Source organism: Chlorocebus sabaeus, chromosome 5 (genome assembly GCF_047675955.1).
Source record: "Chlorocebus sabaeus isolate Y175 chromosome 5, mChlSab1.0.hap1, whole genome shotgun sequence".
NCBI lineage: Eukaryota > Metazoa > Chordata > Mammalia > Primates > Cercopithecidae > Chlorocebus > Chlorocebus sabaeus.
This window is the reverse complement of record NC_132908.1, coordinates 1,795,456-1,822,460: the sequence shown is the minus strand read 5'-3', so window position 1 is coordinate 1,822,460 and position 27,005 is coordinate 1,795,456. Positions and strand designations below refer to the sequence as shown.

The 27,005-nt window shown below is 53.5% G+C and overlaps 2 protein-coding genes and 1 long non-coding RNA gene across 5 annotated transcripts; 1 reads left to right on the top strand and 2 right to left on the bottom strand.

Moving 5' to 3' along the window:
* Positions 1-1,535: 1,535 nt before the first annotated feature.
* Positions 1,536-3,582, bottom strand: FAHD1 (fumarylacetoacetate hydrolase domain containing 1). The gene has a single exon (XM_007981842.3). It carries the CDS (start codon positions 3,519-3,521, stop codon positions 2,847-2,849), a length of 675 nt encoding a protein of 224 aa, XP_007980033.1. The 5' UTR covers positions 3,522-3,582; the 3' UTR covers positions 1,536-2,846.
* Positions 3,583-3,855: 273 nt separating this feature from the next.
* HAGH (hydroxyacylglutathione hydrolase) lies at positions 3,856-20,691 on the top strand. Of its 3 annotated transcripts, none has more exons than XM_037990024.2 (10): positions 3,856-4,038; positions 7,685-7,857; positions 8,346-8,410; positions 10,589-10,706; positions 11,373-11,481; positions 12,554-12,657; positions 12,831-12,932; positions 16,844-16,935; positions 19,906-19,985; positions 20,365-20,691. In XM_037990024.2, the coding sequence occupies exons 1-9, from the start codon at positions 3,963-3,965 to the stop codon at positions 19,976-19,978; spliced, it is 912 nt and encodes a 303-aa protein (XP_037845952.2). In that variant the 5' UTR covers positions 3,856-3,962; the 3' UTR covers positions 19,979-19,985; positions 20,365-20,691. The 3 variants fall into 3 exon arrangements, with proteins under 3 accessions (XP_037845952.2, XP_007980058.2, XP_007980038.2); XM_007981867.3 differs by lacking the exon at positions 16,844-16,935 and adding an exon at positions 4,148-4,243 and having other exon boundaries at positions 3,909-4,038; XM_007981847.3 differs by lacking the exon at positions 16,844-16,935 and having other exon boundaries at positions 3,909-4,038.
* Positions 20,692-20,890: 199 nt separating this feature from the next.
* Positions 20,891-25,728, bottom strand: LOC119621198 (uncharacterized). The gene is made up of 3 exons (XR_012092890.1): positions 25,311-25,728; positions 21,880-22,015; positions 20,891-21,227 (listed from the first exon to the last, which is right to left on the bottom strand). It is a non-coding gene; the product is annotated as an uncharacterized lncRNA (long non-coding RNA).
* Positions 25,729-27,005: the final 1,277 nt, after the last annotated feature.

Below are 27,005 nucleotides of genomic sequence, written 5' to 3'. Positions count from 1 at the left end.
CTATTTAAAACATTACAATTATATCCACAGATTTGGAAGAACTTGGACTAAATGCTTAACTTCGGCTGTCCCTGGGTAGATGAAATTTTTGGTGTTTTGTTCTAATTGCTAATCTCTATTTTCTGACTCTTCTCTAATTACATGCATTGCCAAGCAATGAAAAAAATAATACTAAAAGTAGTTAAGGGCCGGGCGCGGTGGCTCAAGCCTGTAATCCCAGCACTTTGGGAGGCCGAGATGGGCGGATCACGAGGTCAGGAGATCGAGACCATCCTGGCTAACACGGTGAAACCCCGTCTCTACTAAAAAATACAAAAAACTAGCCGGGCGAGGTGGCGGGTGCCTGTAGTCCCAGCTACTTGGGAGGCTGAGGCAGGAGAATGGGGTGAACCCGGGAGGCGGAGCTTGCAGTGAGCTGAGATCCGGCCACTGCACTCCAGCCTGGGTGACAGAGCCAGACTCTGTCTCAAAAAAAAAAAAAAAAAAAAAAAAGTAGTTAAGATAGCATATTTAATAAAGAAATCAAATGATGGCAATTCCTCATACTAAATTGTACTATAAGCATGGGTTGTAGCATACCCAAATGTCTGATTCTTTTTTTTTTTTTTTTTTTTTTGAGACGGAGTCTCGCTCTGTTACCCAGGCTGGAGTGCAGTGGCCAGATCTCAGCTCACTGCAAGCTCCGCCTCCCGGGTTTACGCCATTCTCGTACCTCAGCCTCCCAAGTAGCTGGGACTACAGGCGTCCGCCACCTCGCTCGGCTAGTTTTTTGTGTTTTGTAGTAGAGACGGGGTTTCACCGTGTTAGCCAGGATGGTCTCGATCTCCTGACCTTGTGATCCGCCCGTCTTGGCCTCCCAAAGTGCTGGGATTACAGGCTTGAGCCACCGCGCCCGGCCTGATTCTTCTTATGTACCTGCTTACAGGATGCAGCCCACATTGTGGTCAAAACTTCAGGTTCTGGTCTTGGGAGAGTGGGTTACATCTTGGCTCTGCCACTAAGCTGAGTGACTTTAGCCAGCCTTCCTAGCCTCTAGATCTGTCTTCCTTTGAGTAATGAAGATGGTAGTGATAATACTAACCTATGGCTTGGTTGAGGGTTACATAACACATGGAAATACAGAATAAACTGCTTGACATGCTGCCTAACAGTATTGTCTTCAATAAATGGTGACCATTATTACTAAATTAGATGTCCTAGGCTTTCTTCAAGGGGCCAGCAGATGATGTGTACACTAACAGGAACCCCTGCCGAAGCCCAGAGGACTCCTCCAGGCAGTGATAGCTATGCTGTGCATCTTGCCTAGACTTTTTTTTCGGAGAAAGGTGCAGGCAAGAACAAAAGCAGCAGTCCCAGGCTATTCAACTTCCAGAAAGCCTCCTTATCTCCGGTTGGGAAGTACAGTTGCTGATTAACTCTGTTAATAGAGCACAGTGCTCAGAAGGCTAAAGGTCAAAGACTAAGGTCTAAAGCCCCACAAGGAGGAAATATCCCTCCTCGTCACTACTGGGGGGAAATAAATTAGTAAAGCCACATACAAGGGAGCACCTTTATTTGGAAAGCAGTAATTTCAAAATCATCCCTCGAACTCAGAATCGATGGGTCTGGGTAGATACCCTAAGTAAACAGGTGAAATTTTCATTAATTGTTTGCTTATTAAGAAAAATTTTAAATTAACTGATGACATGCAGGAGTGTTTTTCACATTTCCTGATAAGAATCACTTGGAAAGCTCTGTAAACACAGCTTCACTGGAGATTAATCCTATCAAATGGATTCAGCCAGTCTGGGATGGGCCAGTAATTTGGAAATTATTGTTTTTACAAATGCTTCCTGATGATGACCAAGTCCAAGAAAATTTAGTAAACAATGGAAAGTTATCTGGAACATAATCTTCAGTTTTCTCGGCAGCTTTTTTTTTTTTTTTTTTTTTTTTGAGACGGAGTGTGGCTCTGTCGCCCAGGCTGGAGTGCAGTGGCCGGATCTCAGCTCACTGCAAGCTCCGCCTCCCGGGTTCACGCCATTCTCCTGCCTCAGCCTCCCGAGTAGCTGGGACTACAGGCGCCCGCCACCTCGCCCGGCTATTTTTTTTGTATTTTTTAGTAGAGGCGGGGTTTCACTGTGTTAGCCAGGATGGTCTCGATCTCCTGACCTCGTGATCCGCCCGTCTCGGCCTCCCAAAGTGCTGGGATTACAGGCTTGAGCCACCGCGCCCGGCCTTCTCGGCAGCTTTTAAGTCTTGATCTACTAGAGATAACCCACTGAAAAGTCTTCTCCAATCCAGGTTTACAAAAGGAAACTCTTAACATTTGGTTTGATAAAATGTTTTCTGAAGAAATACTTTACTTTGGCTGTTTTCATTTCTGGCCCATCCGTTCTACTTCACGTTTTCTTGAAGAGTCCATCTTATATGAGTTGAGGCATAGCAATCTAATCGTTTTTAAAATAAATGGTTTCTTTTTTTTATTTTTGAGACGGAGTCTCGCTCTGTTGTCCAGGCTGGAGTGCAGTGGTGTGATCTCGGCTCACTGCAAGCTCCGCCTCCCGGGTTCACGCCATTCTCCTGCCTCAGCCTCCCGAGTAGCTGGGACTACAGGCGCCCGCCACCACGCCCGGCTAATTTTTTGTATTTTTAGTAGAGACGGGGTTTCACTGTGTCAGCCAGGATGGTCTCGATCTCCTGACCTCGAGATCCGCCCGCCCCAGCCTCCCAAAGTGCTGGGATTACAGGCGTGAGCCACCGCGCCCAGCCAATAAATGGTTTCTTATTAAAGGATTGTGACATTTAATAGCCGTTGTTTGCTCTTGTCTTGCTCCCTTCTCTCCCGAAACTTGTAAAGAAATAACTCAATATTCTGGCTTTTCCACCTTAAATCTCATACTGACCAGCCCATGTATGCCAGCCTCGATCTCATCGTTTTCTTTAACCGGTCCAACTCCCTTTGGCGTCCCAGTCAAGATAATATCTCCTTCTTCCAAGGTTATGATCTTAGAAACATAGCTGATGATGTAGGGGATGGAAAAAATCATGGAGGCTGTCTCACCCTCCTGTCTGAGTTCGCCGTTGACCTTGAGCCAGAGCTTCAGCTTGTGAGGGTCAGGGATCTTCTCCTTGGGCACAAACGCGCTGACCGGGCAGGACGCCGTGAAGCTCTTGGCCAGAGTCCAGGGCAGCCCCTTCTTCTTGCACTCGTCCTGCACGTCCCGGGCGGTCATATCTAGGCACAGGGCATAACCGCCCACGTAGTCCATGGCCGCGGCCTCGGGGACCGCGCGGCAGCGCTTGCCCATCACCACGCCCAGCTCCAGCTCGTGGTGCAGGTTGCGAGTGTACGCGGGCATGAGGATGGGCGAGCCCTCGGGCGCGTAGGCCGTGGAGGGCTTCAGGAACAGCACGGGCTCGCTCAACACCGCGCTGCGCATCTCCTTGACGTGGTCCGCGTAGTTCCTCCCCACGCAGACGATGTTCTTTCCCCACTCCCAGAAGCGGGACAGTGGCCGGGAGGCTGCCATGATTCCCATCAAGTGCCCCTGTAGTCACGTGCGCTGGGCCGGTCAGCTGATGCCTACGGCACCCCGGAGAGGACCAACTGCGTCGGAACGCTGTCCCCGCAGCGACGGCTCGTTCCACCTCGCGAGCTGCCGGGTGCCCGGGCGGCGTGGCGCTTGGCCTCCAGGGAACCGCTTCGCGGTTTCAAAAAAGAGGCGGAGGCTCGCGGCACAACTCTCCTGGCGCATCTCTCGGGCCGCCGCCCCCGCTCCCAGGCCAGTCTCCCGGTCCGTGGCAGTCGGGGCTCGTGGAGGAAACTAGTTGAGCGCGAGCGCGTTGATTGGCTGGCGGACGGTGCGAGGCGGATACTGATTGGCTGAGGGCAGCGCGAGGCGGGCGCTGATTGGCTGAGACGCGCCGACGCCGGTGTTTTGCAGCCCGGAGCCGCCTGGCCGTCCAGCCCGGCTCCGGTCATGGTGCTGGGCCGCGGGCTGCTCGGCCGTCGCAGCCTCGCCGCGTTGGAAGCTGCCTGCGCCCGCCGAGGCCTGGGTGGGTGCGACGGGGCTGTGCGGGCCAGGGAACGCGGGCCTGGCGGGGCGGGCAGCGGGCGGCGCCGGGCCGTCGGTTGGCGGCCGCTGACGCGGTTTCTGTTGCGCAGGTGCCTGAGGCCGCGCTGCCCGGCTCGAGTGGAGGCGGCGCAGGCGCTGAGGCGGGCGCGGAGCGGGCGCGGGGTCGCGGGTGCGGAAAGCGCTAGGTAAGCAGGGCCAGGCCTGCGTCCGCCGCGGCCTCAACGCACGGCCTGGGCCGGCCGTGCCTCTGACGCCTCCAGGGCATCGCGTCCTGCCCGGGCCGGCGCCGAGGAGCGCCTGGGGCGCGGCTCTGAGGCGCAGCGGGCAAGGCCCCGGGACGCCTGGCCCACCCCGCACCTGCTGCCCGGCTGCAAGGACCGCGCTCTCGCGGCGCCGCCTGCGGTGGTGGAGCTGCCCGCCCGGCGCCGGAGCCTCCCTGTCTGGGGACCTGGCGTGTCATTCGCCCGAGGTGGTCGCGAGGCCGGCCAGGCCAGCGCCCCGGGCGGGTGCGCAGCGCAGGGCACTGGGCGGGCGGAGGCGCAGGCAGGGAGGCGTCCCTGGTGGTTTCCAGATCTCGCGAAAAGCTGTCAAGGCTCTGCAGGGGGTAAAATGGCCCCATTGCTAAGGAACGGACATGGATTTAGAGGTCCTCAGAATTCCAGTTTTAGGGACATTAGGGACATTCATAAGGGCCCAGGCAGAGAGTTCCAGCGGGATTGTGTGCATCGGCAGGGCGTGCCTGCCTCATTCTAAGGGAGCCCCCAGCCGCCGTATTTAGTGCCGCCCAGTTCAAGGGAAGCAAGATGCTGTGAAACTTCCTCATTTAAAAAAGAAGTGCAGTGACGCACGCCTGTCATCCCTGCACTTTGGGAAGCCGAGGCGGGAGGATCCCTTGAGTCCAGGAGTTCCAGACCAGCCTGTCAACATGTTAAGACCTCATCTCTATAAAAACTAAACAAAATCAGCCAGGCGTGGTGACACACAACTGTAGTCTCAGTCACTTTGGTGGCTGAGGTGGGAGGATCGCTTGAGTCCAGGAGGTCGAGGCTGCAGTGGCCCGTGATCGCACCACTGCCCTGTAGCCTAGGGGACAGAGTGAGACCATATCTCAAAAAAAAAAAAAATTTTTTTTTTTTTTTTTGTGAGCCAAACCAAACATTTCTGGACTTGGCCCAGGCTCCAAGCTGCAGGTCCTTGGCCTGTTTGTACAAAGTATTACAGTTACAAAACAGCAAGCCGGGAACATTTTCCAGGCAGTGTTGGGCTGAGTGATAGGGAAAGGGAATAAGGTTTCTGCTGGTGCTGGCACCAGCTGCGTCTTTCCTCAGAAATAAAGGCACCTCCATGGGTTGTCAGCTTCTTTAGGAGGCTGTGATGGTCCCCATGGGAGGCTGAGCACCAGTTGTGAGGCAGTGCAGTGGCCAATCTTGGCTCACTGCAACCTCTGCCTCCCAGGCTCAAGCGAGTCTCCTGCCTCAGCCTCCTGAGTAGCTGGGACTACAGGCACTCACCAACATGCCCGGCTAATTTTTGTATTTGAGTAGAGATGGGATTTCACCATGTTGGCCAGGCTGGTCTCTAACTCCTGACCTCAAGTGATCCACCTGCCTCGGCCTCCCAAAGTGCTGGGATGACAGGCATGGCCACCGCACATGGACAATATTTTTGTTTGTAATGTTCTGCTAGTATCAATGGAGCTCCTTTCCAGGAGGATGCCCTGGCACTCAGGGAATCCTGTCGCAGCCCTTCTGCACCCCACCTACAGCCCCCAGCACCCACACTCTGCTTGGTGTGCTCCTTAGGCTGGGGTGGTACTGAGGCTAAGGGGAAGGGGAATATTGCAGGAAGCTGCTCATATAGAAATCTCAGTATATTGTACCTGAGGAGAATGATCTGGAAAATGCCTGGCTGATTGTCAGACAGGTGATAGATTATCTTTGTACAGTGAAACTATAGTTTGGGCAGTTTCTCTGGCTGTGGAAATAAGGTCGGATTCCCCATTTAGATGGGCCCTGGAGACGTGTGTGTCTGTCAGTTGGAGGGTGCTGCCCATTTCTGGATCCCTTTTGGGAGAAGCCCCTGCCCTGGCACCTATCCCAGGATTGCACTGTCCCCTGCCACCTTCTGTGGTTTCTTCCCCCTGTAGAGCGGAACTGAAGGTATTGTCGAGGCCCCCATGTATTTTTAGATTTAGTAGGAGTTTCATTGCTGAAAATACTTTTGCGTTGGTTGACTGGGTGGTAGACGCTTTTGTCCCTTGGCCACCCACTCCTCCTACCTCCTGGGCCCCTGTGGCAGAGTCCTTTGGGTCAGTTGGATGGTGGTTTTGTATCCTCCACACTTGAATCTGGCGCAGTTGTGGCCGGCTTTCCGTCTCAAAGGAACTGCTGATTCTTGTGCACATCTCACATTCGTGCCATTCAAGAGCAAGTATTGGTTTTTTCTGAGACAGAGTCTCACTCTGTCGCCCAGGCTGGATTACAGTGGGGCAAGCTTGGCTCACTGCAACTTCCACCTCCCAGGTTCAAGCGATTCTCCTGCCTCAGCCTGCTGTCAAGTATTGGTTCTTTCTGGGTAGAGGCTGAGAAGGGCTGTAACTGCATGGAACGCAGGCTCGCTTAATCAGTGGTGGCAACACAGCTTGCTGGAGGGCAGATGGCCAGGCTGGGGCACCCCCAGTCTGCGTTCCCTTCTTCATGTTCTGTCCGAGTCCGGGCTGTGAATACCCCAGAACTAGCAGCGGTTTGTCTCACAGTCACAAGCTGGCCATCCTGTCCTTTTAGAGTTCTCAAAAAAGAAAATAGAGATCATAAGTCTGAAACAGTTGATTTCCATGAATGTGAGCATGAGTCAGTTCCTATGTTTTCCTTAGGGACATACGAAGATATTCCTTTTGGTTCTTTTTTTTTTTCTTTTTCTTTCTTTTTCTTTCTTTTTTTTATTAACAAGTTCTTGTCACCCAGGCTGGAGTGCAGTGGCACAGTCATAGGTCACTGCAGCCTCAAACTCCTGGGCTTAAACCTCCAGAGTAGCTGGGACTACAGGCACGCACCACCAGGCCTGGCTAATTTTTAAATTTGTAGAGACAAGGTCTTCCTGTGTTGCCCAGGCTGGTTTCAAACTCCTGCCCTCAAGCAGTCCTCCCACCTCAGTCTCTTAAAGCGCTGGGATTCCTGGCAAGAACCACTGTATCGGCCAGGCACGGTGGCTCACGCCTGTAATTGCAGCACTTTGGGAGGCCGAGGTGGGCGGATCATGAGGTCAGGAGATCCAGACCATCCTGGCTAACACGGTGAAACCCCCTCTCTGCTAAAAATACAAAAAATTATCCAGGTGAGGTGGCGGGCGCCTGTAGTCCCAGCTACTCAGGAGGCTGAGGCAGGAGAATGGCGTGAACTTGGGAGGCAGAGCTTGCAGTGAGCTGAGACCGCGCCACCGCACTCCAGCCTGGGCAACAGAGCGGGACTCTGTCTCAAAAAAAAAAAAAAAAAAAAGAGAACCACCGTACCTGGCCAGGATATTCCCTTTCAAAGGAACCTAGAAAGGCTGGGAAGCACTGCATTTTGTGCATCCTGTGGTGGAGGGTCTGGCGCGGACACCAACTGAGTTGTGCTCTGTGTCTGCAGGTCCAGCCCTGCTAGGAGTTCTCCACCACACAGATTTGCGGAAGAATCTGACCGTGGACGAGGGCACCATGAAGGTGGAGGTGCTCCCTGCCCTGACCGACAACTACATGTACCTGGTCATCGATGATGAGACCAAGGAGGCTGCCATCGTGGACCCGGTGCAGCCCCAGAAGGTGCGCATGGCTGTGCCCGGCTCTCTGCCCTCATCCTCCAGCTCGGAGTTCTCACCCCCGATGGTTTCCTAACCGCAGTGTCCTTCCAATTTTGCCTAAGCTAAATGGAAATTAGTCGCCAGCCACTCTGTTACAGGGCCCCACGAAGCGTGGAGGCAAGAGGCAGTGACACAGAAAACGCTGTGCCGTAACATCCCGGGCACTTGGCTCTTCTTGGAGGCTTTCTGCCCCTGCATGCTGCCTCTGGGGGTGGTGCCCTCAGAGCTAGAGGGGCTTGGAGCAGTCGTAGGTAGTTGCAAGAGTCAGGCTGAGCAGGAGAAGGTGCTTTCACTGGCTCTGCTGGAGCAGGGCAAGCCGGCAGGGTCAGAGGGCCATGTCAGCGGCCCCTCCTGGCATGTCCTGGGTTCCGCGGGGCACCCTACTGTGTAGGCCGGCAAGCCAGGCCAGGGAGAGTGACGGGCCTTTGTCCTGCCCTGGGGTCACTGCAGGTCGTGGACGCGGCGAGAAAGCATGGGGTGAAACTGACCACAGTGCTCACCACCCACCACCACTGGTAAGTGCCGGCGCCACGGGGGCCCGTGTCTCGCCTAGGGGTGCGGGACCCGGCTCACTTCTCGCCCTGGTGGGTTTAGGGACATCGAGACCTGTCTCCCCCCACGGCTCTGTCTGCTGTGTGAGGATAGGCCCCCGGCAGACTTCTGAGAAAAACCTGGGGCTCACCGTCGCCCCCAAGGGGCGAGTCTGGTGCTGCAGTGACTCTCAGGCCCCGGGGCCTGCAGGGTGAGGGGAGAAGGCTACAGCCTTACCCTCAGGTTCCACCCCCCGCTGTCTCCTGGGCCACGCGGGCTTGTGCCCTGGCACGTTGGCCTCAATGCTGGGGAGGAAATGACTTTACAGGTGAGTTTTATTTAAAAAAAAAACAAAAAACAAAAAAACAGCCGGCCGGGCATCGTGGCTTATGCCTATAATCCCAGCATTTTGGTAGGCTGAGGTGTGTGGGTCACTTGAGGTCAGGACCAGCCTGGCCAACATGGTGAAACCCAGTCTCTACTGAAAATACAAAAATTACCTGGGCGTGGTGGCAGGAGCCTGTAATCTCAGCTACTCGGGAGGCTGAGGCAGGAGAATCACTTGAACCCCGGAGGTGGAGGTTGCAGTGAGACGAGACTGTGGCATTGCACTCTGGCCTGGGTGACAGAACGAGACTCCATCTCAAAAAAACAAAAGAGCAGCCATATCCGGAGAGGCTGGGTTTTTAAAATCCTTGAAAATAGATGAATAAAGTGCTGTGTCTGGGTTCTAGGACTGGCATTGCCTGCTCAAGGCCCTTGTACGGCTTTTGGAAATTTCTGAGGCTCTTCAAAGCTAGAAAAAAATGTTTATTCGGCTCTTTCTTCTTTTTGCCAAGCAAGCACCTGAGGGCAGCCGGCACCTTTCTCCTGAGCCGGGACCTGTCTGGCACTGCTTTAGGGCCTCTGGACTGTGGCTTCCCCAGCCTCTGTGTCGTGGTGAAATGAAGCCTTTTGTCCTCTTCTTGGTGGTGGGAGCACTTGGCCAGGGTTTGATGGAAGCGTCACGGTTCACACACAGCCGGACTCAGGCCTGGAGAGTCTCAGGCTCTGTGAGTCGGGCCTCACAAGCCTCTGCTGGGTCATCAGAGGTGTCCATGCAGAGACCTGGGCTCGAGGGGCGGTGCTGGCAGCCTCCCTGGCCCTTGTCCTGTGTGGTTGAGCTGCTGTCTCTCAGCACATTCGCCTGCCTGTCATGCGAGGCCCCTGCTGCCACCATGCCTTCTCCAGGGAACCCTGGTGGTGGCCTCCGTGTGGCTGCCTGGCGCATCACAGCTTGTTGGAGCTCCCCGCCTCTCCCGGCCTCGTTGCAGACGTCTCTTTCTAACACTGTGGTGCTTTTTAGTTCCCGGCCCCTCTGACGTTCATGCCGGCATGTGAAGTCCTAAACCAGGCCTTAGCTTCAGCAGGGTGGGGTTTGCTCACTGGTGGTGGGTGGTGATGGGCAGACCGAGGCCTGTGTGCCATGCCCTCCTGAAGGGTGGGAGGAGCAGAGGGCTGCGGCCACCACTCCACCCTGTTATCTTGGGGCCTAGTGGTGCCAAGGCGGGTGGTTTCTGGTGTGGTCACTGGAGTTTTCATGGGAGGCACATGAAGGAGTCTGTGATGTCATGTGAGGCCCGGGAAGGGCCCCTGCGACCGCCCCTGTCTGAAATGCAGGTCAGGCAGGTTCCCCTGGGCAAACCTGGGCGTGCAGGAGGCACCTCCACCTGCTGCGCATCACAAGGCCTGGAGCTGGCCCAGGCTGGCCTCCCCTGCAGACAGACTGCCTCGGGTCAGCTGCTCATCCCAGACGCACCCCAGGTGATTCCCATGCTGAACAGTTTGATCTTCTGCCAGAGTGTGGGGTCACAAACTGGGCAGCACATCAGGATCAGCTGGGGGCTTTCAAAACTAAAAAACCCCACCCCCAGGCGATCCCCAGACCCACTGCACCAGGACGTGGGGGTGGGAACCAGGTGGTGCTTTGTAAAGACGTCCAGGTGATAATCCCAGGCCCCCACGCTCGGAACCCAGGCCACAGGATCATCCAGGTGTCTGTGATTTGCTTCCTCGGCTTCCTTTGTGTGTGTAAAATAAGCATCCCGTTTGACCAGGGTTTAAAAGCAGCAGGCAGCCCCCTCAGCTCAGCAGGCAGCCCAGGTCTCCCGTTTGACTTCCAGGGACCATGCTGGCGGGAATGAGAAACTGGTCAAGCTGCAGTCGGGACTGAAGGTGTACGGGGGTGATGACCGTATCGGGGCCCTGACGCACAAAATCACTCACTTGTCCACACTGCAGGTAAGGAGCGAGCCCTGGAGGTGCTCCAGCGTGGCCCTGCCAGGAGCAGTGGGGGCCTCCCTGCGTCCTCTCTGCTCCCTAACCCGGTGACCCAGGAGTGCTCCCAGTGTTCCTCTGCGGTAGCATGGACGGTCTTCTCTGTCTAGGCACAGGGACAGGAGTGTGCAAATCACGGCCGTGTGCGGGGCTGTGAAGCAGGGCTCCGAGACCCTGGGGCGTGGGCCACGTGGGCGGGGTCCCGGTTCGAGAGCGCAGCACACAGGCAGGAGGCCGCTGTGAGGGGGTCTTCAGCCTTTTTGAAGGTGTGAACATTTTTGAAGTAAAGAATTGGGGCCGATGGGGACAGAGGAAAACAAAAGGCCACGTGTGGGAAGGAAAGCCGTCTTTCCTAGCCAGATGCCGAGCGTGGATTTGGCCCAGTTTTGAAGGAGAGAACAGCCCCTTGGTGTTTTACATGCAAGCGCTCTCGTTGCAGGGTGGCCCCGCACTTGGGGCGCGCCCATGGAGTGAGTCCCCCAGTCCCGTGGCGGGGAGCACCCGCCCAACCTTCACAGGCATTTCCCTCGGAGCTGAGGAGGCCCCGTAGGGCCCAGGCTGCGCGCCGTGACCCCGGGCGACGCTCTCCAGGGTGTCTGGGAGCACACGCAGTTGCTTGCTTTGTTTAAGGTGGGGTCTCTCAATGTCAAGTGCCTGGCGACACCATGCCACACTTCAGGACACATCTGTTACTTCGTGAGCAAGCCCGGTGGCTCGGAGCCTCCTGCTGTGTTCACAGGTGCGTGTTCGAGTGTGTGGGGGGGTGGTTCTTTGTGAAGACCCTGTGTCTCCTGCTAGGCAGGCTCATGGGGGCAGCTTCATGGCCTTGTCCTACGCCGCTGTGAGGACCCAGGGGTGGGTGCTGGGAGCCTCGTGGCGGGGCTGGCTGTTTCTTCCTCCAATGGGTTTGGATCGTGGTCTGGAAGGAAGTTACGCCTGCAGCAAGGGCTGTGCTGGCAGAGACTGCTGGACAGCGGGGGTCCTGGCGGATCCCACAGGAAAGGAGTCACTTTCTTCTGGCAGGGCGAGAGGTGGCTCAGCCCTGGGGCCGTGTTCTCGATGCCGTAGTGTGGACTCGGGGACCTGAGCCAGTCTAGGGGCCCTGCCTGCCTCCCAGGGTTGTTGCAGACCCGTGGAGGCACCTCTGAAGGTCATATGGCCAGGGGATGGCCCCACTGTAAGCCGGGCCCTTCATGGCTGCGACCTTCAAGGCGGTGTGGAGGCTGCTGGGGGCGGGGGCTGCCTCCCATGCTTGTTACTGTCATCCGGTCCCGACTGGCCTCACAGTGCGGGGTTTCACCCGGTGACTCGGTGTGGGCTTTGCACAACCGGGAGGCCTCCTGGTGGCCCAGAGCCACACTCGGGCCGCATCCCCCGCCGTGGGTGAGAGGTGGTTCCGGTCACCTCAGCCAGGGTGGTGAGACCTTGGTCACGGGGTGGCGCTGGCTGCTGGGGCCAAGGGAAGACGGGAGCCAGGCACGGGCCTGAGAGGGGCTGCTGGGTGTTCGGGGACAGGGCTGGGTTTGTGAGGGTCTCAGAGCCACAGTTGGTGGGACTGGGGGCTGGGAGGGAGGAGTGACTGGGTTTCGGGTCTGCACAGCCAGTCGCGTGGTCGGCACTGTCAGCTGAGGCTTGGAAGGAGTTGTGGGAGCCAGAATGCAGGGTGCGGAGTCTGGGCAGCCGGGGCTGGAGGGCAGCCAGGGTTTGGGGCCTGGGCCTTGCTGGTGAGTGTCACCCTGCTTCTGGCCCCCTCCGAAGTCCCAGCCACCAGCCTCCAGTGGCCCACACCTCATGGCTGTCCTTGTTTCCAGGTGACACCTTGTTCGTGGCTGGCTGCGGGAAGTTCTATGAAGGGACTGCGGATGAGATGTGTAAAGCTCTGCTGGAGGTCTTGGGCCGGCTGCCCCCAGACACAGTAGGCAGCGCCTCCCTGTGGGCCGTGGTTTGGAGGGCCTCACCCAGGGCGGGCCTGCTCTCCCTTCTGGCACCCACTCACTGGACACCCCCCCGGGAGCGTCCAGGTCCCACCCCGAGGACTTCCACGGGTGGTAACAGCCTTCTGAGCTCAACTGTCGCCTGTCTCCTCAGAGAGTCTACTGTGGCCACGAGTACACCATCAACAACCTCAAGTTTGCGCGCCACGTGGAGCCCGGCAATGCCGCCATCCAGGAGAAGCTGGCCTGGGCCAAGGTGAGTGGGGCCGTCACTGTGCAGTGCTTTCCTGTGGGCTGCTCAGGGCTACTGTGCATGGCGGGGTCGCCAGAATGGGTAGACAGCCACCCCTCCGAGCCCAGAGAGCAGGCCTGGGACTCAGGCCAGTGTGGCCCAGCTCGCCCTGCACGGCCAACCCAGGGTTCTGTTGAGATCCCTCTGCCTCAGACGCTACATGTCTAACACGTGCCCGGCCTGTACCCATATTCTGAGCAGTAGGGTCAGGCTGGCACCTGTGGCTCTGCTGGCTTTCCAGGCCACAGAACGTGGCTCTGTGTCCAAAGGACTCTTATCTCTGTGATGGCCCCGCCTGATGCCTCCACGGCGTAACCCAGGCCGGCTGGGCCAGGACTGCAGGAGCAGGAGGGGCTCTCCGGGAGTGTTTCCCCGACTTCACTGGAAACGCTGTTGGAAGCACACACACCTGGCCTCTCAGCACGCTTCCCTCTGCTGAGTGGAGAGTCGCTGCCTTCAACAGGTTTATTGTTTTAAATAAATCACTTGTTTTTTTGTTGAGCATCTTTTTCAATTTAGAGGTTTATGTTATTTTAAAATATTTACTCATAAAAATTCAAACTCTAAATCAGAGGAATCATAAAATATTCATCTTTTTTTTTTTTTTGTGATGGAGTATCCTTCTGTCGCCCAGGCTGGAGTGCAGTGGCATAATCTCGGCTCACTGCAACCTCCACCTCCTGGGTTCAAGAAATTCTCCCTGCTGGCCGGGCGCGGTGGCTCACGCCTGTAATCCCAGCACCTTGGGAGGCCGAGGCGGGCGGATCACAAGGTCAGGAGATCGAGACCATCCTGGCCAACATGGTGAAACCGCATCTCTACTAAAAATACAAAAAATTAGCTGGACATGGTGGCGTGTGCCTGTGGTCCCAGCTACTTGGGAGGCTGAGGCAGGAGAATCGCTTGAACCCAGGAGGCAGAGGTGGCAGTGAGCAGAGATCATGCCACTGCACTCCAGCCTGGCGACAGAGCGAGACACTGTCTCAAAAAAAAGGCTCCCTGCCTCAGCCTCGAGTAGCTGAGATTACGGGTGCCGCCAACACGCCCAGCCAAGTTTTCTATTTTTAGTAGAGATGGGGTTTTGCCATGTTGGCCAGGCTGGTGTTGAACTCCTGACTTCAGGTGATCTGCCTGCCTCAGCCTCCCAAAGCGTTGGGATTACAGGCGTGAGCTACTCCGCCTGGCCCGTGTGTCTCTTTGGAGTGGGCAGGTTGTAGTTTGAAGAATGTTGATGTGTGTGCACCTGTGTAATCCCCTCCGCAGTCCAGATGTGGAGCTTTACCCCAAAGGCTCCTGTGGCGTCCCCGCCAGCTGTTACTGTGCTGTGACCTCGGGTCACTTTCTAGAGGTTCCCATGAACAGAAGCACATTGTTCTGTCGTCTCTGTGGCATTCTCGGCCCCGCTGATATTGGTGAGGGTCAGCCATGCTCTTTGCCTCTGAGTAGCCCATTGTGTGGAAATGCCATCATTGTTTTATCCATTCGTCTGTTTCCAGTTTTTTGCTATTTGAATAAAGCTGCTATGAACATTTGTGTACACATCTTTTTGTGGATATGTTTTTATTGCTCTTGGGTACCTCCCTAAGAGTGGAATTGCTGTGTTGTGTGGTTAACTGTATGAACCATTTTCCCAAATGGTTGTACCGCTCTGCAGTCCACCACCAGTGTGTGAGTTCCAGGGCTCCACACTGTGCCAGCACTGCATTGGGTCGCTGGTCTCTTTAATTTCTGCCATTCTAACTAGCATGTGGTGGTGTCTCACTGCTTTTAAGATGTATATTTACCCATGACGAATGGGGTTGACCATCTTTTCATGTGTGTGTTGGCCTTTGGATGCCTTTTTAAGTTTATGTTCAATCTTATGTCTATTTTAAATATTGGGTTTGGCCTGTTGGGTTGCTCTTGTAAGAGTTCCTTATATCATCTGGAAGATACATATTTAAAAGATGTTTTTCTCTCCCAGCTCATGGCTTGCCTTTTCATTTTCTTAACATTTTTTTTTGGAAAATAGTTTATAGTTTTGGTGAAGTTCAATTTATTCATTTCTTTCTTTTCTTTCTTTCTTGAGACGGAGTTTCACTCTTGTTGCCCAGGCTGGAGTGTAGTGGTGTGATCTCAGCTCACCACAACATCTACCTCCCGGGTTCAAGTGATTCTCCTGGCTGAGCCTTCTCGGTAGCTGGGATTACAGGCACTCAACACCACGCCCAGCTAATTTTGTATTTTTTTTTTTTTTTCTGAGACGGAGTCTCGCTCTGTCACCCAGGCTGGAGTGCAGTGGCCGGATCTCAGCTCACTGCAAGCTGCGCCTCCTGGGTTCATGCCATTCTCCTGCCTCAGCCTCCCAAGTAGCTGGGACTACAGGCGCCACCACCTCGCCCGGCTAGTTTTTTGTACTTTTTAGTAGAGACGGGGTTTCACCGTGTTAGCCAGGATGGTCTCGATCTCCTGACCTCGTGATCCGCCCGTCTTGGCCTCCCAAAGTGCTGGGATTACAGGCTTGAGCCACCGCGCCCAGCCAATTTTGTATTTTTAATAGAGACAGGGTTTCTCCATGTTGATCAGGCTGAACTCGAACTCCCAACCTCAGGTCATCCGCCCGCCTTGGGCTCCCGAAGTGCTTGGGATTACAGGCGTGAGCCACCGCACCGGCCACTCATTTTTTCTTTTCTGTTTCTTGTGCCCTAAGAAATCTTTGCGTACCCCTAGCTCACAAAGACTTTCTCCTGTGTTTCTTCCTAGAAGTTTTAAAGTCTTAGCTTTTATATTTACAATTTACAATGTTTCCTTTCAAGATGGTGTTTGTGTTTGTGTGTCCTGCGAGGTGAGGGTAGAGGTTCACCCTCTCGCAGTGTGATCCCAACATGTTTAGCGCTGTCTGTCGAAGGACTGTCCTTTCCTCCCTGGATTACCTTGGCACCTTTCTAAAGAGAATGGACCCTCTATGCCCGAGTCTGCTTCTGGTCTCTGCTCTGTTTCGTTGGTCTGTATGACTTGCCATGGTGTCCGAGTACAGCATCTTGATGACTCTAGCTCTATGCTGTCTTGACATCAGTAGTGTAAATTCTCCAATGTTCTTTTTCAAAATGGTTTTAGTTGTTTTAAGCCTTTTGCATTTCCGTTTTTAGAATCATCTTGTGAGCTTCTACCAAGAAAGCTAGCTTGGCTTTTGATTGGGACTGTTGTGATAACTGATTTGGAGAGAATTGAGATCTTAATATTGTTTCTGTGAGCTTTCCATTTATTAAGGTCTTTAGCTTTTCTCAGCAATGTTTTGGAATTTGCGTGTTCAAGGTCTTGCATGTGTTATTCAGTGATCGCTAAGCACTTCCGGTCGTGATGATTTGTTGATACTTGTTGGAAACACAGTGGATGCATATTTTAACTTCCTTGGTGTCTTAGTCTGTGTGGTGTTGCTATAAAGGAATACTTGAGGCTGGGTGACTTATGAAAGGAGGGTTAGGTGGCTCATGGCTGTGCAGGCTATAAGCAGCATGGCCTGGGCGCCTGCACCTGGCGAGGCCTCAGGCTGCTGCTGCTCATGGCAGAAGGAGAAAGGAGCTGGTGGTGCGAAGCGTGTGGCCAGAGGAAGGAGAGAGTGGGGGGGGGGGGGGGCACAAGGTTCTCTTAAACCACCAGTTCCTGTGGGAACCAACAGCAACAACTCACACTTGGAGCAGGGCAGCCACTCACAGGGGACCCCCATCCAAACACCTCCGTTAATTGGGGATCAGATGTCAGCATGCATTTGGAGGGACGGACATCCCAGCCCCAGGAGAAGGGAGTGGCCAGGCTGGACGGGAGGTGTGTTTGACTTTTAAAGAAACTGCCAAACTCCCCTTCCCTGGTGCTTGTGGTGTTTGCTTTCCTGCCAGGAAGGCGTGGGCGCACCGGCTGGTCCGGGTCCTCCCAGCATGCAGGCAGTGGAGCCAGCCTTTTGGAAGGAGGTGCTGGAGCCCAGTCCCTGGTGAGACGCAGCCTCCTGCTGAGCTGCTCCCATTCTGCAGCCTCTGGTTTTCTTAGCGGATCTTTTGAGCAAACATTTTTAATTTTAATGAAGTCTAATAGATTCTTTTATGGGTCATTCTTTTTTGTCTTCCATCTAAGAAATCTTTGCTTCTCCCAAGGTCAAAAAATTTGCTCCTGTATTTTGTTTTTGGAATTAGTATAGTTTTAAAATTTAGATCAGTATGAATTCCCACCCGCCAAATATCTGCTGGATCTGGAATGATATTCTTGCTTTCATTCCTGATTTTGACAATTTGTACCCTTTTTTTTTTTTTTTTTTTTTTTTTGACAGCGTTTTGCTCTTATTGCCCAGGCTGGAGTGCAGGGGTGTGATCTCAGCTCACTGCAACCTCTGCCTCCTGGGTTCAAGCGATTCTCATGCCTCAGCCTCCCAAGTAACTGGAATTACAGGCGTGTGCCACCATGCCTGGGTAATTTTTGTATTTTTAGTAGAGACGGGGTTTCACCATGTTGGCCAGGATGGTCTCAAACTCCTGACCACGTGATCTGCCTGCCCCAGCATCCCAAAGTGCTGGGATTATAGGCGTAAGCCACTGCGCCTAGCCTGTGATTTTTTTTTTTTTTTTTTAATTGGTTGGGGAGAGACAGCGTCTTGCTCTGCCGCCCAGGCTGGAGTACAGTGGCACAATCGCGGCTCACTGCAACCTCTGCCTCTCGGGTTCAGGCGATTCTCCTGCCTCAGCCTCCTGTAGCTGGGATTACAGGCCTGTGCCATCATGCCTGGTTAATTTTTGCATTTTTGGTAGAGAGGGGGTTTCACCATGTTGCTTAGGCTGGTCTTGAACTCCTGGGCTCAAGTGATCCTGCTGCCTTGGTCTCCCAAAGTGCTGAGATTACAGGCATGAGCCACCGCGCCCAGCCTCATTCTTTTTAATAGGTGTAAAATATACTATTGCGTGGATGTCACCTATAAATCATTTTACCAATCCCAAAAGGAGGGACGTTGAGAGTTTTCAACTCCTTTTGGACCCTGGAGTCCCGCACCCACGAGGTGGAGCTCTTCTGAGCTGTGCTGCAAGGACTGACCTTATTTTTTATTTATTTATTTTTTGAGGCAGAGTCTCTCTCTGTCACCCAGGCTGGAGTGCAGTGGCACAATCTCGGCTCATTACTGCAGCCTCTGCCTCCCGGGTTCAAGCAATTCTCCTGCCTCAGCCTCCTGAGTAGCTGGGATCACAAGCATGCGCCACCATGTCCAGCTAGGTTTTGTATTTTTAGTAGAGACGGGGTTTCACCATGTTGGTCAGGCTGGTCTCAAACTTCTGAGCTCAGGTGATCCACCTGCCTTGACCTCCCAAAGTGCTGGGATTACAGGTCTGAGCACCCGGCCTGTCTTATTTGGGAGACGGCGTCTTGCTCTGCTGCCCAGGCTGGAGTATAGTGGTGTGGTCTCGGCTCACTACAGCCTCCACCTCCTGGGTTCAAGCGATTCTCCTGCCTCAGCCTCTTGAGTAGCTGGGATTACAGGCGCCCACCACCACACCCAGCTGATTTTTTGTATTTTAGTAGAGATGGGGTTTCACCATGTTGCCCAGGCTGGTCTCGAACTCCTGACCTCAGGTGATCCACCCGCCTGGGCCTCCCAAAGCGTTAGGATTACAGGTGTGAGCCACCGCGCTCAGCTAACTGACCTTATTTTTGTCTTTAAATGCTTCATGCTTTGTAGGAAAAATAGCTACAACATTAAAACTCGTTTTAATAGGTAACCCAAAAGCTTTTGACAATTTGTACTTCCTTTGTTTTAAAGATACCCTTAGAAGTGTTAACTTTTCTTCCCTCATAGGAGGTAGAGGAAGATTTTTTAGGATTGAGAATGTTGGTGGGAACACAAGGAATATTATAAAACATTCTGATTGTTTTCACCAGAAGGGAAGAACGGATTAGTGAGAAACCATCTTGGCATCTGCCAGACCCCCGCTCAGTGCAGCTCCACCAGCCGAAGGGTCACTCATTGACACCACTGCCCACAGCAGCTGGGGACCCTTGGGGGTGAGGCCGCGGCGGTCTTGAGCCTGTGCGTGGGCGCCAGCAGCTTCTGTCAGAGCTCTGCCCTGAGGCCCTCCTCGTGCGGCTGTGGTAGAAGGGCCAGGGCTGTGTGGAGACCGCTGTTGCTGCCCTGTTTTCTCCTGCTGTTGGCCCCATGGCTGCGTTTGCATTCTCCTCCCCCCGCCTCCACCCATCTGCCCTGGTCAGTGTTGTCAGAAGGGAGAGCATCTCCATCGCGAGTGGAGGTGACCAGCTGCCTGCCTGTGGGGGCTCGGGTGACCTCCCCTGCTGCGGGTTCCCGTGTTCCTCCTCCCTGTGCTTGCTATGAGGGTGCAGCTGTGGTGGTTTCTTTTCTGTGTCTCCTGCATTGTTATTATCTCCATAACATGAAATGTAAACCCCGTGAATGAAAAGGAAGCTCTGTCCCTGTCCTCTCCAGGACGGCGCGGGAAGGTGGATGTGCGGCTCATCCCGGACATTGGCTTCTCTTCCCTCTTCCACACGCACAGACCCTCTGGCCTCTGCTCACCTTGCCTTCTCAGCCTTTGTCAGTCCGGCGGTGTCCTAAGGTTACCAGGTGTTCTGAGCATCTTTTTTGAGACTTGATGTCACTGTCACCCACGCTGGAGGGCAGTAGCAGTCTTGGCTCACTGTAGCCTCGACCTGTGCTCAAGGGATCCTCCCACCTCAGCCCCCCGAGAAGCTGGGACCACAGGTGCCCGCCACCATGCCTGGCTAGTTTTTTGTATTTTTAGTAGACACAGGGTCCCGCCATGTTGTCCAGGCTGGTCTCAAACTCCAGGGCTCAAGTGATCCATCTGCCTTAGCCTCCCAAAGTGCTGGGATCACAGGCGTGAGCCCCCATGCCCGGTCTGCCATCGTTTAAAGTTCCTGTGATTAAAGTGGCGTGTTTCTCTTGCAGGAGAAGTACAGCATCGGGGAGCCCACAGTGCCATCCACCCTGGCAGAGGAGTTTACCTACAACCCCTTCATGAGAGTGAGGTGAGGGCCCAGGACAGGTGGTGGGTGCAGGCCCCTCCCCTCTGGCAGTCCCACTCGTACACACACAGTGGGGTGCATCTGAGACCCCAGATGGCTGAGGCTGCCCTGGGGAGCTGTAGCAGGTGCAGCCGCAGAGCCCCACCACTCTTCTTGAGCGGGGTCCAGCCTTTCCTGGCGCCTTGGCCGGGGCGTGAGTCCTTCTGGACCCTGGAGTTCGGAACCTGTCAGGGGGAGTGGCTACCGCCTCCCCGCCCTCTGTGTCCTCCCAGGGCTGGGCTACAGCCAGCACGAGTCACCTTCCTCTGCAGTGGCCCTGGCTGCTCAGGTGGGCGGTGGGCATGGCTCTGCACAGCCTGCAGCCTGGTGCCGGCCTCCGCAGGGAGAAGACGGTGCAGCAGCACGCGGGTGAGACGGACCCGGTGACCACCATGAGGGCTGTGCGCAAGGAGAAGGACGAGTTCAAGATGCCCCGGGACTGAGGCCGCCCTGCACCTTCAGAGCATTTGGTCAAGATGCCCCAGGACTGAGGCCACCCTGCACCTTCAGAGCATTTGAAGATGAGGCTCTTTTAGGTAACTGGCTTTCCTGCTGATCGTGCAAGAAATTCAGTCTTGATTTAACCTTAATTTCACAGCCCTTGGCTTGTGTTATTGGATGTTCTAATGCATATTTATAAGAGAAGTTTAAAAAGTATTTATTCCCATAACTTACACTTGCAGACTGTTTTCTTCTAGCCGTTAGGCCTCCCCTCATCCCCTTGGGCCTTCTTCCTCTTCTTCCTCCTCCCCCATGAGCCACTGCAGTCCCCCCACCCATGCTTCAGGTCAGGACCCCGGGGGGCGGGGTGCTCTCTCCCTGGGTTTCCTGGCTTTGTAGGAGAGAGGATACCTGGGGTGTCCTGGGTTCTTCCTCCTTCCCTTTGCCATCACCACCCCACCTCAGAGGAATAGACACCTTTCTGGCTCCCAGGTCACTGTCACAATCTGCGATGACATGGGATGAGTGGGCTTGGGCCGTTCGAGAGCAGAACCCCATCCCACCGGGGCCACGGGCTCTCCAGCATTGCTGCTGTCCTGGGCTGGGGAAGGCGGCTCGGTGTTTGTGCCTGAAGCAGGCGGGGGCTTCTCACCAAGTTTCTTGCCCATGCTCGGGGGCTCTGGCTCAGCTGGAGTGGCCGCTGTGGCTGTGCCTGTGCTGTCTCCTGTCCCGAGCTCCCAGCACGTCTGATGGGCTCAGGGCCCCCTGGCAGGGAGAGGCGGCCGTGTTTTCTTCCTGGAGGCGGCCAGTACCTGCGACCTCCAGGCAGTGCCCTGCTCGGCAGCACCCCCAGCCCCGTCTCTGCTTGGAAAGCACAAACCGCCCTCTGGGGAAGCAGCCAGCTGGGGAGTGCTCGGCCTGTGACCCCAGGAGAGCTGGGTGGATGGCCACATGTCCTGCCCAGGCTCTGCGTGTGCCTCACGGCAGAGGGTCTACGAGGGAAGGGCAGGAAGAGGCAACCCCTAGGGCTAATCTGAAACTTAAAAAATGTATGAGGGCTGGGCGCGGTAGCCCATGCCTGTAATCCCAGCACTTTGGGAGGCCGAGGTGGGTGGATCACCTGAGGTCAGGAGATCGAGACCATCCTGGTCAACATGGTAAAACCGCATCTCTACTAAAAATACAAAAAAAAAAAAAAAATTAGCCAGGCGTGGTGGTGGGCGCCTGTAGTCTCAGCTACTCAGGAGGCTGAGGCAGGAGAACGGCGTGAACCTGGGAGGTAGAGCTTGCAGTGAGCCGAGATTGCGCCACTGCACTCCAGCCTGGCAACAGAGCAAGACTCCGTCTCTAAATAAATAAATAAATAAATTAAATAAATAAATAAATAAATAAATAAATAAATAAATAAATAAGTTACCTGGGCAGGGTGGTATGTAGCTGTAGTCATAGCTACTCAGGAGGCTGAGGCAGGAGGATCGCTTGAGCCCGGGAGTCCAAGGCTGCAGTGAGCCTTGCTTGTGCCACTGCATTCTGGCTTGGAGGACAGGGAGACCCTATCTCAAATTAATCGCACAGTTGAGTGGCATTTAGTCCATTCACAATGCTGCGCCCACCTCTCGCATGTTCTGAAACGTTTGACTGATTCACTGACTGACCGATTGCCCTGTCAGTGCAGCTGTGAAGGGAGTGGGGCCCACATCCCCTCTGCCACCTAGTCCTGTAGATGGGCTCTTCTGAGTGGAGAGGCAGAGTGGCCCTGGGGACCTAGGAGCAAGCCTGGCCCGAGGCTTGTGGATTGAAGAGGAAGGCTGGCACTGTACTTCCAGACCACATGCATTGCCCATCCCCCCCGGAGGGGTCACTGATCTGTTCTCAGACTCACAGACCCCTCTGGGATGCCGCCGAAGCCAGGTGTGTGTGAGGAGACAGGACACAGATTCCTTCTCCTGCTTTCTTCTCCCACTAACCCTACCCCAGTTCAAAGAGTTTGTTCTGTTTGTCAACAAATATTCTTAGGCCAGAACCTTAAATGCTTCCATTCTATAACACTGTGCTCATTTGTAAACCAATAAGTAATTTTAACAGCCCTCTGTGGATGCAACAAATGCCTGACATCTGATCTTTTATTTTGTTGAGACAGGATCTCTGTTGCCCAGGCTGGAGTGCCATGGCATAGTCTCAGCTCACTGCAGCCTCTGCCTCCTGGGCTCAAGTGATTCTCTTGCCTCAGCCTCCTGAGTAGCTAGGATTACAGGTGCCACCATCATGCGCAGCTAAATTTTTGCATTTTTAGTAGAGATGGGGTTTTGCCATGTTGGCCAGGCTGGTCTTGAACTCCTGACCTCAGGTGATCCACCCGCCTCTGCCTCCCAAAGTGCTGGGATCACAGGTGTGAGCCATGGTGCCTGGCCCTGATGTCTGAATGGTAGGGGTGGTGGGGCAGGCAGTAGTTGTGGGAGTTGACAGTGCTTAGAGGGAAATTTATAGCTTTAACCACCTATGTAATAAAAGGGGGTCTCAAATAAAAAACGTTTGGCCGGACGTGGTGGCTCATGCCTGTAATCACAGCATTTTGGGAGGCTGAGGCGGATGGATCATGAAGTCAGGAGATCGAGACCATCCTGGCTAACATAGAAATTAGCTGGGCATGGCGGCATGTGCCTGTTGTCCCAGCTACTCAGAGGCTGAGGTGGGAGAATGGTGTGAACCTGGGAGGTGGAGCTTGCAGTGAGCTGAGATCGCACCACTGCACTCCAGCCTGGGTGACAGAGCAAGACTCTGTCTTTTAAAAAAAAAAAAGTTGGCTTTGGCCAGGCTCAGTGGCTCATGCCTGTAATCCCAGCACTTTGGGAAGCCGAGGTGGGTGGATCACCTGAGGTCGGAAGTTCGAGACCAGCCTGGCCAACATGGAGAAACCCCATCTCTACTAAAAATACAATTAGCTGGGCGTGGTGGCAGGCGCCTGTAATCCCAGCTACTGGGGAGGCTGAGGCAGGAGAATTGCTTGAACATGGGAGGCAGAGGTTGCAATGAGCCAAGATCATGCCATTGCACTCCAACCTGAGTGACAGTGAGACTTGGTCTCAAAAAAGAAAAAAAGTAGAATTCTACTTTCAGCTAGAAAGAAGAACAAATGAAACCTAAAGAAAGATTAGAGAGGAAATGAGTAAACTAGAAAGCAGAAAAACCAAAAGTTCCTTGAAAAGATCAACAAAATTGGCAAACTCTTAGCTAGACTGACTACCAGAAGCATGAAAGAGGGGACATCATCACCAATCTTACAGAAATGAGCAGGCCTTGGAATACTAGGAAAACCAACTAGGTGAAGCTGACAAAGTCCCAGAGGGACACAAATCACTTAAATTGACTCAGGAACAGAAAATCTGAATAGACCTAAAACAAGAAATTATAGTACTGAGAAGTCCTAAGTTTTCCTACAGGAAGCCTGTGCCCACAGGGCTGCCACTGTGAATTGTCAGTAACACAACCACTCACAATCTTCACAATGTGGAGGACGAGACACGCCCCGAGTCTAGGGGCTAAAGGCGGCAAAAGGCGTCATGATCCCCACCCCCACCCCACAGAACAATGTCCGTCATGAACACAGATGTAAAGATCCTTAACAAAATATTAGCAACCCAAACTCGGCAGCATCACACACCATGACCACGTGGTTTGTCACAGCAAAGTGAGGTTCTGCAACATCTACAAAGCACTTAAGGTTGTAAGCCTCATTAATAGAAAAACAGATGCCTGTAATCCCAGTACTTTGGGAGACTGAGGTGGGCAGATTGCTTGAGCCCAGGAGGTCAAGACTAGCCTGGGCAATATAGCGAAACCCTTTCTCTACCAAAATAAACCAGAAAGAAACCAAAAAGTAGCCAGGCATGGGAGCACATGCTTACGGTCTCAGCTACTCACAAAGCTGAAACCAGAGGATCATTAAAGCCCAGGAGGCGCAAGTTCAGTGAGCTGAGATCGAGCCACTGCACTCTAGCCTGGGAGACGGAGCCAGAGCCTGTTTCCAAAAAAAAAAAAAAAAAAAATATGCACCCATGAGATCCATCTCAATCAATGCAGAAAAGCACAGTACAAAAGTCCCACTCCTGTTCCTGATAAAGAATCTCACAACCCGGGAAGAGAAGGGGACATCCCCAGCTAGAAAAGGCTGTCTGCATTAGGTTCCAATTGCTGCCGGGATAGGTCACCACCACCTCAGTGATTTAAAACAACACAAGTTTAGGCCAGGTGTGGTGGCTCACACCTGTCATCCCAACACTGTAGGAGGCTGAGGAGGGTGAATCACTTGAGGTCAGAAGTTCAAGACCAGCCTGGCCAACATGGCGAAACCCCGTGTCTACTAAAAATACAAAAATTAGCTGGGTGTGGTGGCGCATGCCTGTAGTCCCAGCTCCTTGGGAGGCTGAGACCAGAGAATTGCCTGAACCCAGGAGGTAGAGGTTGCAGTGACCTGAGATCGTGCCACTGCACTTCCAGCCTGGGTGACAGAGCAATACTCCATCTCAAAAAAAAAAAAAAAACATACCCAGGAACCAAAACACGAGTGTATCTTGCGGTTTGGAGGTCGGTAGTCTGACACGGGTCTCACAGGACTAAGAGGAAAGCGTGGGCAGGGCTGCGTTCCCCGCAGAGGCTCTGGGAGAGGTTCTATACCCCCATCCTTTCAAGAGGCACTCTTGGCTCGTGGCCCTTCCTGCCACCTTCAAAGCCAGCAACAGCAGGCCGAGTCCTCCATGCCTCAAGGCAACTCCTCCTCTGCTTTTAAGGACCATACGATTCCCTAGGTTCACCTGGAAAACCCACGCTACTCCATTTTAGGGAACTGACCTGAAATTGGCACCTCCTCTGGGTGGTGTGGCCTCACGTCATCCCAGGGCCCAGGGGTTAGAATGTGGCCATCTTCGCGGTGAGCACTGTTCTGCCTCCCAAGCTGGTGGCGTAGTTCATGGTGGGTGACAGTGGTTCCCTCTAAAGGCAGAACGAGGCATTTAATAAGATGCTAAAAACAAAAAACAAAACACACATTGGAAAAAGTAAAAGTGTCTATTCATAGCACAAGGGTTCTCTACATAGCAAGGCCTACGGGACACACACAACTGGAACAAGGAAGTTCAGCTGGGCCTCGGGATCCAGAGTTAACAGATTCATCACCTTTCTATAGACTATGAACAATCCAAACAAAACTCAGATTCCAGTCACTAGCATTGAAACTAGAGCACACACTTAGGAACCACCTTGGTGAAGGAAACGGAAGATTTATACACTGAAAATACAAGATACTTGCTGAGAAAAATGGAAAGACAACGCACATTCATTGGGTAGGAGACTCCTGTCACGATTTCTGTCTCCCCAAATGGGCCCATAGATCCCATGCAGTTCCTATTAAGATCCCAGCAGGGGCCGAACGTGGTGGCTCACACATGTAATCCCAGTACTTTGGGAGGCCAAGGTGGGTGGATCACCTGAGGTCAGGAGTTCGAGACCAGCCTAGCCAACACGGTGAAACCCCGTCTCTACTAAAAATACAAATATTAGCCGGGCATGGTGGCCCACGCCTGTATTCCCAGCTACTCGGGAGGCTGAAGCAGAAGAATCGCTTGAACCCAGGAAATGGAGGTTGCAGTGAGCTGAGATTGTGCCACTGGACTCCAGCCTGGGCGACAAGAGCAAAACTCTGTCTCAAAAATCAAGTGTGACAGTAGTGTAAGGAAGGGTATGAAGAACAACAGACCAGAGTTTAGAATAAATCCTTGTATACATGGCCATCTGATTTTGCAACAAAAATGCCAAGACATTTCAACTGGGAAAAGGAGAGTCTAACAGATGGTGTTGGGACAATTAGATATCTGTGGAAGAAGTGACTTGAGACCCTTCTTCATATCCTCATAAAGTAACTCAGAACGGATCACAGTCCTAAACATAATAGCTGAAGCCAGCAAACTTTCAGAAGCAGCTGTAGGAGAACATCTCTGTCATCTTGGGTTAGGCAAAGAGTTGTTAGAGAAAAAAAAAAAATCAGTTGGAACTTGTCACAATGAAAAACTTTTGAACTTTAAAAAGACAACTTTTTTTTTTCATTCTTTTTGAGATGAGGCTTTGCCCCATTACTCAGGCTGGAGTGCAGTGGCATGATCATGGCTCACTGCAGCCTCAAGCAATTCTCCAGCCCCAGCCTCAGCTTCCCGAGTAGCTGGGACCACAGGTGCATACCACCATGTGTGGCTAATTTTTGTATTTTTTGTAGAGGTGGGGTCCTGCTATGTTGCCTAGGCCAGTCTTGAAATCTTGGGTTTAAGGAACCCTCCAGCCTCAGCCTCCCAAAGTGCTGGGATTACAGATACGAGCCACCACACTGGGCCAAAAGACAGCTTTAAAAAAAAAAAAAAAAAAAAAAAAAAGAGAAGCCACAGGCTGGGAAAAATATTTGCCAGTCTTTTTTTTTTTTTTCCTTGTTGATTCACCACTGAGAGTTGTAAGTAATATACAAAGTCTTACACAACTCAAGAACATAACCCAATTAAA

Coding starts and splice junctions, on each gene's coding strand:
- FAHD1 (XM_007981842.3), bottom strand. CDS start 3,521: ATGGGAATCATGGCAGCCTCCCGGCCACTGTCCCGCTTCTGGGAGTGG.
- HAGH (XM_007981847.3), top strand. CDS start 3,963: ATGGTGCTGGGCCGCGGGCTGCTCGGCCGTCGCAGCCTCGCCGCGTTG. Junction 10,707..11,372: donor CTCACTTGTCCACACTGCAG/GTAAGGAGCGAG, acceptor GCTTTGTTTAAG/GTGGGGTCTCTCAATGTCAA. Junction 12,658..12,830: donor GCCGGCTGCCCCCAGACACA/GTAGGCAGCGCC, acceptor CTGTCTCCTCAG/AGAGTCTACTGTGGCCACGA.